The sequence below is a fragment of the Jaculus jaculus genome, chromosome 7 (genome assembly GCF_020740685.1).
Source record: "Jaculus jaculus isolate mJacJac1 chromosome 7, mJacJac1.mat.Y.cur, whole genome shotgun sequence".
Lineage (NCBI taxonomy): Eukaryota > Metazoa > Chordata > Mammalia > Rodentia > Dipodidae > Jaculus > Jaculus jaculus.
The window spans coordinates 98,442,306-98,451,776 of record NC_059108.1 but is presented as its reverse complement, the minus strand read 5'-3'; the positions used below and the strand labels follow the sequence as shown (position 1 = coordinate 98,451,776).

Here is a 9,471-nt window from a genome sequence, read left to right as displayed (position 1 = left end):
TAGTAAATATCCAATTGTCTGATATTTCTGATAGTTGCCTTATCTGCAAAGTAACTTATTGGAGAATTTCTACTATTTACTTAAAAGGATACTTAGGTTATATAGTTTGTTTTTAACAATGAAGTTGGAAGCTTAGTTAATGCTTGAAATTCCCTGGCAGGTTTAACAAGTAGGTGTGGTAATTTGTTACTATGAAGAATGAGTGTACACAAAAAATTTCACATCAATATTTGTTCAAATGGCTGCAAGGAAATTAGGTAAAGCAATGGGTAAATGAACTAAGCTATCTGTAAATTGTACATTCACATCCATACTGAATCCAACAGTGCACTTTTGATTATAGTGAGGTAAGGTAAAGAAAAATAGTCAGATGACTAAAATACTTTTACCCAAGTTTTGATAGAATATTCAAAAAGAAAAAAAAATTAAATTCCAATGACAATGTATTTTCTTGTATTAACTGTTGAGGTATATATAAAATATAAAATACAAAGGCCACAAGATACATTTTATTTCAACATAATATATACTTCTATAAAAAATAACCCAAAAATATAAAAAAAGAAATTACAAATAATTTTGCATAGATCTTTCATTAAAAACATTTACCTTGGCCTAAACACTGAAAAATACATCTCTGAAACTAGTATAGTTGAACTGTTTCCTTGGATACCAAGTATACACACAATGAAAGCCCTTCATCTAGGGGTGCATGGGCAGGCGGGAGAACAATTTAATTTAGCATCAGTCTATATTTATTTCTCTGTTGCTCGAATATAAACCAATGATGACAAGAGGAGAAACTCTGGGGGTTTATTTAACAAAATTAAATTCACATTTCTGAGACCATCATAGTGCATCCAATGTCCATCGATCTGGAAAGCTGCAGAATAATGATGTTCTTCTTTGTTAAATAATGTGGCACCTTCCAACAAATACCTGCAAATTAAATGGCAAAATGTAGCAGAAAATTGTCACACTTTGTTTTAATGATAAAAATTCCTTAGGTTCAAGCTGGGCATGGTGGCACATGCCTTAATCCCAGCACTGGGGAGGCAGAGGTAGAAGAATCACCATGAGTTCGAGGCCACCCTGAAACTACATAGTGAATTCCAGGTCAGCCTGAGCTAGAGTGGGACCCTACCTTGAAAAAGCAATAAATAAATAAATAAAATAAAATTCCTTAGGTTCTTTTTCTTTAGTGGTGCCAGTTGAAGACTGAACTTACAGCATCATTCATGGTAAGCAAGCACTCTACTCCTGAGCTGTCTCTTCAGTGGCCCTTACATAAAGAAATAAAAGTGAGCCAGGTGTGGTGTCACACGCCTTTAATCCCAGCACTCAGGAGGCAGAGGTAGGATGATCACTGTGAGTTCGAGGCTACTCTGAGACTCCATAGTGAATTCAAGGTCAGTCTGGGCTAGAGTGAGACCCTACCTCGAAAAACCAAAAAGAAAGGGGGGGGGGGAAGGAAACATCGATGAGACTGGTGGGGAGAATGCAATCTGCATAGTTGCTTTTAATAAAATGAGATTATCTGCATTCTAGCCCCTGAAAAAAAGTAGTGACACATATATATCATGCACTGTAGTTGGCAGTATGCATGTATGTATGTATGTATGTATGTATGTATGTATTGGTTTTTCTAGGTAGGGTCTCACTCTAGCCTAGGCTGACCTGGAATTCACTATGTAGTCCTCAAGCTGGCCTCAAACTTACAAAATCCTCCTAATTCTGTCCCAAGTGCTGGATTAAAGGTGTGCACCACCATGCCCAGACAAAATATTTTTACTAAGTGATATAATTTAAGAATAAATCTCTATTCCTAGATTAACACAATCTGTATTGTCTATTAAAAAGGAGGAAACATTTACAAAAATCTTTTAAAGATCAAAGTCAAAAGAACACTTAGTTCTGGATTGTATGTACTTACTTTTATTTATAATACCAAGTAAAAAGTTATGTTTAAAGTTTGACCTTCAGGCTGGAGAGAGAGCTTAGAGGTTAAGGTGCTTGTCTGCAAAGCCTAAGGACCCACGTAAAGCTAGATGCACAAAGTGGTGCGTGCATCTGAGCTCTTTTGCAGAGGCTAGAGGACCTGGTGTGCCCATTCTCTCTCTCCCCCTCTCTCTGCAAATAAATAAAAATAAAAAATTTAAAAAAAGATCTTTCCAGGTGTGGTGACGCACACCTTTAATTCCAGCACTCAGAAAGCTGAGGTAGGAGCACAGCTGTGAGTTCTAGGCCAGCCTGAGACTAATTCCAGGTCAACCTGGGCTACAGCAAGACACTACCCTGAAAGGGACCCCCCCAAAAAAGAAAAAAGTTTAAAACAAAAGGTTGACCTCCAATTTGACTTGAAATAGCAAAATCACCAGCATTTGTTTGCTTACTTTATGTCATGCCTGTCTCAACAATATCTTCTTAAGGTCTAATCAAAGCATGATACCTGTTTTTGTTGGGTGTTTTTTTTTTTTTTGCTTGTTGTTTAAAACAAGCAAATCAAGAAAAAAAATCACTTTAATCCCAGCACTTGGGAGGCAGAGGTAGGAGGATTGCCCTGAGTTTGAGGCCACCCTGAGACTACACAGTGAATTCTAGGTCAGCCTGGGTTAGAGTGAGACCCTACCTTAAAAAAAGAAAAAGAAAGTCACCTACTTGTGATCTGATAAATCCAAGTAATAGGGTACATATGCCAGATCTTCAGATTTCCAATGTTGCATATTTAACACAACAAAGGGGGGTGCCCCATGGCAGAAAACTCGTTGGGAAAATTCTCTTAAGCCACCACATCTAAAATGAAAAACGGCAAAATGGCCATGAACATTATTTCACTTGGGACAAGGCTGCTTTCCAACACTTCTGAATTATCTTTAATTTTGTACTAAGAAGAGTTGTCCCACTAGAGATATGGGTAATGGTATGGCTATTTTATTACCATTACCTTACTTTCCTGGTCTTGGAGGTTTTACCAGGTATGTTCTCTATTCTAAAAGTGATACTTTAAAAACTTCTGGTAGAGCCAGTAACTTCCAGTAAGAATTGTCAGTGCAAATCTGTTAAACTGTTACAAAAGCTTGTATTTATAGGCACATTTTTTCCCATTTAGGATCTTCTATTAGCACAAAACCAATTCTCTTTCCTTAGTATTCTGGGTACTATGCATATTGATCACACACAAAAGACAATCATACAGTAAAATCTTGATTAACCGGAATGCTCAGGGTACAGTATTCTGGCTAACAAATATTACTGACTTCGCTAAAGTAAACAGAGACCCATTTGTTTTAGTACTTGGTGCTAATATATGTAATTTCATTTTCTGGTCCTAAAAATATTAATGTAATTTTATCTTTCCTTCTTTTTTTTTTTTTTTTTCTGAGGTAGGGTCTCACTCTGGCCCAGGCTGACCTGGAATTCACTATGTAGTCTCAGGGTAGCCTCGAACTCACAGCGATCCTCCTACCTCTGCCTCCCAAGTGCTGGGATTAAAGGTGTGTGCCACCACACCCGGCTATCTTGCCTTCTTTTGTAATTATTTTACAGGGTCATTCTTTTAAATATTAATTCTAATCACACAGTAATATGACACAGAAATTGCTACAACTGAGATAAATATGTTATATCCTTTTGACATTTTTTACTATGTTAATTTTTTTGGTTGTCATTTACCTTTCTCCTAAATGAGGTATGCAGAAAATAGTCCAGTTAATTGAGGGTCCTGATTAGCTGGGTTCCGGTTAACCAAGGTTTTATTGTACCTACTCAGCAATGAGGAAAAAAAAAAGAAAAGGCATTTGCTTCATATTCGTCAATTGGCTATAGTACTATATTATATACATTGTTATATTTGACAAGAAAATCACAACTTAAGATGATGTACTAAACTAAGTTTGTTAGTAGGACTGAAAGACTATTAAGGTTACCTAAATATTTAGGCTGCTAGCACAATGCATTAACTTAAAGGAGCACCTTAGTCCAGATTTCCCTACACACAACAGAAGTAATTTCATTTTAAATGTCTACCATATACTCACCCACGCTCTTCACATAGTTCAATTTTGGAACAGAATAACTCATCCACAGCCAGTCGTACTAAGTTTCCATGCGGAATTTCTTGGGGAGGGCTACAATAATTGTAAAATATAAGAAACACTTCAGAATTTACAGGTCAATATATTATTAGGAAAACAAATTATATATAGGTCAATCCACTATCAGCAGAACTAACTATACCAATTACACATAACCTGTTTTCTACCTTTGGTTTTTCTTTATTTTATTGTCCTTAAAAATCTTTTTACTTATGGGCTGGAGAGATGGCCCAGTAGTTAAAAAAGGCACTTGCCTACAAAGTCTGATGGCATGGGTTTGATTCCCCGGCACCCACATAAAGCCAGATGTACAAAGTGGTGCATGAGTCTGGAGTGTGTTTGCAGTGGCGAGAGGCCCTGGAGTGCCCATTCTCTCTTTCCTTCCCTTTCTGTTTGAAAATAAAATATTTTTAAATATTTATTTGCATGTGTATGTATGGGCATGGCAGGGTCTCTCGCCACTGCAAATGGAATGCCAGAGATTCAACATTACTTTCTGCATCTGGTTTTACATAGGAGACTGGGGGGAATTGAACCTACGCTAGTAGGCTATGCAAGCAAGCATCCCATCACCCCAGCCACTTTGTTTTCTTGAAACATAATCTTACTTAACCTTTGCTGGCCTGGAATTCATTCTGTAGTACAAGCTTGCCCCTAACTCATGGCAAAGCAATCTTCCTGCCTCAATTTCCTATGTGCTGGGATTACAGTCACAGGTAACCATGCCTGAACAGCTTTGTATTATCTGCAGACAGTATAAAAAGACACCAGCTGAGCTCAAGAAGTATCATATAGTTTTCTAAGAAACACAGCCATTTTCTGTAAACTGATCCTGAGGTATGCAGTAGTTGCTACTTACCTGAATGCAAGTCACAACAGTACTGATTTCAGTTACAGTCAGTTACCTCATTGGTGAAGAAACCTCAGATTATTTTAAATGAGATATTATAAAAGGTAAGCAGATGCTTTAAAAAGTTAGAGTCTGATGAAAATATTGTGAGAATATAAATTACTAGTGTTACAGCAGAATTATAAATATTTGTAGTTTTTAAACAGATAAGCAAGATACTTTAAAAAAAATATTATGAAACACTGTAGTCATTATGACACAGAAAAAAAGAACATTTTCTTCTGATAGATTCAGAAGTTAACACCATCTAATCAGCAGTACAGGGAAAGGGATAAAACATATTCCAGAAAAACACAAGCTTAACAAGTTAATTAGGGTGTACAATGTACATTTATTTCCTAATGGTATAATTAAGTTGCTTTTCTTGACTGGGGCCATATTCCCTTTCTGTCAACATGCTTGGGTCTGCTGTTCTTCCACTGGGACTTTAATGCTTCCCCACACTACCCCAGGGCTTGCCAGCTTGGCTTTTCTCACTGTCATTTATTTATCAGCCTGGAGGTCTGCCTTTTGTGTGACAGCCAAAACACTCAGCTGGTTCCTGCCTTTCCCAGTTACTGTAACAGCTCCTCATAGTTACCTCTCTCCAGGTGATATGCCAACTTTGGGATTTCTATTAATACGCCTTAGCCTTCTCATGAAAGAGTATTTTCCATCCTCTTGTTCAGGTGGAACTACCCTTCCTGATAGAGACCAACATAAATAGACAAAACACATAAAAGGTTTTTAGCTATGACACAAAGAATTACCTAGACGTATTATTAAACTGAGACTAAAAATAAATCACTTTCCATCCTGAGTTATTCCTTGCTACTAAGAAATTTGCAGGTGGTTTTGTATTTAAGCAGATGTATGCAAAGCAATGTTCATTTTTAAAAAGTGGGAAAAAAATATTAGGTGGCTTACTTTATACTAATTGTGCGTTGCTGATCTTCCTGCACTCGAGTCGGACATCGCCAGTTGGAACAGTAACTCTCCTGAATAGTGGACATGAGATTTTCAAGGTTTTTTGTGAAATTGTCATGCTCATTTCCAAACAAATCAATTATTAGTGAAGTCTTATGAACTTCAGATTTGTACTGCTGCTTTTCCATCTTGTCCCAAATCCAAAGAAGCTTCACAGTTGTAAAACTGTACGTGTCCATTAAATACAGAAAACAGTCTATAAACTCCCGGCCAAAGTGGAGAGACAGTTCCCTGGGGAAGTTCTCATTTTCATTAAGAATGACATACAGTAGCATCAAGAATCCATCTATAGTGCAGGTATTTTTCAGTCTTATTTCAACATAGAGTGGCATACAGGATACTGCTTTGCGGCCAGCTTTGATAGTAAAAACCCCTCCCCAAGGAAGAACAGGCCTCCAAAATGATCGATCTTGGTTATAGTTATTTTTAATTGATGCTTTGATCTCTTCAAACAGTGTCTTCATCCTGTATTTTAAAAGTTTAAAACAAAGCATGTAAATGCATGAGATATGCATAAGTGCAAATAAAATCTACTTGAAGCCAGGCATGGTGACACACGCCTGTAATACCAGCACTCAGGAGGCAGAAGTAGGAGGATCGCTGTCAGTTTGAGGACAGCCTAAGACTGCATAGTGAATTACAAGTCAGCGAGGGCTAAAGTGAGACCCTACCTCAAAAAAAAAAAAAAAACTACTTAAAGATTCAAATTAAATCTGTTTGGTAGCCTCCCAAAATGACAAAAAGCACAAAAAAATAAAAATAAAAAGGACAAAAAAAAAAAACCCCAAAACTGGGCTAGTAGTTTACCTAATATTTCTATTCATGCTGCATATTTTTCTTCAATTGAGAATTGTACTAGACATCATTTTAACAAAAGAGGCTATATTACGAAACTTTTGTTTCAGAACTTGAAAAGAATCCTGGTTCTCCCCTCTGCATGTCTGGGAGTAAAGTCCCTCCCCTCAGTAAACCACCACCTATCCCTTCCCTAACCTTGAAGATAACCAAGCATGTTCAAACTCGGTGACAATATTATCATAATTTTTGTTTTTTTTTTTCAAGGAAGAATCTCTCTCTAGACAAGGCTGACCTGGAACTCACAGCAATTCGCCTACCTCTGCCTCCTAAGAGCTGGGCTTAAAGGCATATACCATAACATACGCAGGCTAACTGACATTATTTTAATAAATGTCTTTGGGTCACATGTAAAGCAATTTTTAAAAGTAGTTCCTACTGCCGAGCGTGGTGGCGCACGCCTTTAATCCCAGCACTCGGGAGGCAGAGGTAGGAGGATCTCTGTGAGTTCAAGGCCACCCTGAGACTCCATTGTGAATTCCAGGTCAGCCTGGCACCCTACCTCGAAAAACAAAAACAAAAACAAAAGTTCCTACTGAAATTGGGTTGAAAAAGTTTCTTTATTTTACTTGGGACAAGCAAATGTATAAATTAAAAGACTGCTTTAAAACATGTTAATTTTACAAAAAAGTGTATTTTATGTCAAAAGGCTTGCATTTGAGCAATAGAAATAGAGAAAGAAGTGACTAAGGTCAGTGTACTTTGAGCTTATTTTGAGCATCTTTCCAAGAGTCACCTTCTCCCAGTCGCCACATGGACCCCAACCTCAATAATGCTGCAGACCTAAGTTTTGTGCACAAAATTAAGTTCAAAATTCTTCCGCCACGGGTGTGGCGGTGGTGCACGCCTTTAATCTCAGTACGTAGGAGGCAGAGGTAGAAGCATCACTGTGAGTTCAAGCCCAGTCTGGGGCTACAGAGTGAGTTCCAGGTCAGCCTGGGCTAAACTGAGACCCTACCTTAAAAAAAAAAAATAAAGAAAACTTTTAGCAATACTAGCAGATTAAAACTTCAGTTCTACAATATATTAAAACGCACATGCGCAGTTTTTTCCACTTCAGGCAAGATACTGCTGACTCCAAAATATTCAATACTGAATATATATATATATATATATATATATATATATATATATATATAGAGAGAGAGAGAGAGAGAGAGAGAGAGAGAGAGAGAGAGAGAGTGTTTGAAGTATGGAAGGTTATATATATATGTATATATATAGTTTGAAATATAGAACCTTATATATAGCCTGCTACCACATTGGTCCTAGTCATTAGAAATTAGAGGGTGTGGCAAATCTGAAGCCCAAGAAAATAAAACTCATTTCTTTCTAACAGAAACAGACTCAATCCATTTAAAAGATTTTTTTTAAAAAATCATGAAGGTATTCAAATATTTTTAAGAAGAAAAAAACTTTTAATGATGCACACATGTATAGCTAGGCTTGACTGCTTACAGAGCTTGAGTTCAGACACCTACATATTGTCTTGTAAAGGAAGAGTAAATTTTTACTATTTTTCTCACATTATCTCTTGGATATGAACAAATGGAAAGCATTGCTCTTGAAAGCATTAGTTAAAATCTCAAACAAGCCGGCATTGTTAAGGCTGAGTAGGAGGGTCGCTGTGAGTTCGAGGGCAGCCTGGGCTATAGTGAGACCCTGCCACGAAAAAACAAAAGAAAACAAAAGAAAACAAAATTACATATAACTTAAACCGCAATGGTATGTAAATCACGAACCTAACTTCAAAACTTCAGAGTAGAGACTGGAAGAACTAGAGTACACTTAAATCTAATGTCAGCAGCAACTCAGAGGTTTATTCAAAAGTAAACTGCAATTCTTTTTTTTTTTTTTTTTTTTTAAAGAGAACTGTCGCAGAGTTTTACTGAAAATTGCCTTATGTTTTCTGTCTCATCACCAGGAAGGCCGGGCACTGAGTTGGCAGCAGTGCAGGATGAAGTCGGCTGCTTTTCCTCGCCGACCTTCAGCTCCAGTGAGCTTAGAAAAGTCCCCCAACCTCCCCCGCGCCTGCCGTCACGTCCCCGGCCACGCCGCACGGCCGGCGGGCGGGGACGGACCACCTGTCCCCGGAGCCCGGCCGGCCTCCAATGGGCTCCGAGGCTTCCCGCAAACACGCGCGCTCCCGCCGCGGGGGCAGAGAGGAGGGTCCCGCTCCCGCCGGGGCCACGCCCACCCCCGCGGGGCGCTGCGGGCCCGCCCGGCCTGGCCCCGCCTGCAGCCCGGTTGCGTCCGTACCTCCTGGGGGACCAAAGACCGCCGCCCCCGCCGCCGCCTCCGCCTGGTCATGGAGAGCCCGGGCCGCCGCCGCCGCATCGACTAGCGCCGCCCGCCGCCTCGGCCTCGGCCTCTCCGGGCGTGAGCGCCGCGCTCCGGCCCGGCGACCATAGCACCTCCGCCTCTCTCGCGTCCAGGCCCCGACCCCGAGCCAGGCCCGCCTGGGGGGGCGCGGGGCTCGGGCACCGGCACGTCGCTTCGTATTACAGAGGCAGGTTCGGCCGGGACTCCGCCCCCCGCCCCCCAGGCCCGGGTCCGCACCCGCCCGACGCGCAGGCACCCCACGGCCCGGCCAACGTGCGGGCCGAGTGTGTACACGGCCGCTCGGCCCAATGGGAACCCGGATCA

The 9,471-nt window shown here is 40.0% G+C and overlaps 1 protein-coding gene across 1 annotated transcript; it reads right to left on the bottom strand.

Moving 5' to 3' along the window:
* Positions 1-500: 500 nt before the first annotated feature.
* Positions 501-9,153, bottom strand: C7H14orf28 (chromosome 7 C14orf28 homolog). Its single transcript, XM_045155019.1, has 5 exons — positions 9,085-9,153; positions 5,911-6,435; positions 4,038-4,127; positions 2,659-2,793; positions 501-939 (listed from the first exon to the last, which is right to left on the bottom strand). Exons 2-5 carry the CDS (start codon positions 6,432-6,434, stop codon positions 756-758), a joined length of 933 nt encoding a protein of 310 aa, XP_045010954.1. The 5' UTR covers position 6,435; positions 9,085-9,153; the 3' UTR covers positions 501-755.
* Between the last annotated feature and the right edge of the window lie 318 nt (positions 9,154-9,471).

Bases quoted from the DNA above. Each gene is read 5' to 3' on its own strand.
- C7H14orf28 (XM_045155019.1), bottom strand. From the start codon at position 6,434: ATGAAGACACTGTTTGAAGAGATCAAAGCATCAATTAAAAATAACTAT. The intron at 2,794-4,037 runs GTGAGTATATGG...TTTTCATTTTAG, and splicing joins GAACTATGTGAAGAGCGTGG to ATGTGGTGGCTTAAGAGAAT. The intron at 940-2,658 runs GTAGGTGACTTT...TTTAATTTGCAG, and splicing joins TTGGATTTATCAGATCACAA to GTATTTGTTGGAAGGTGCCA.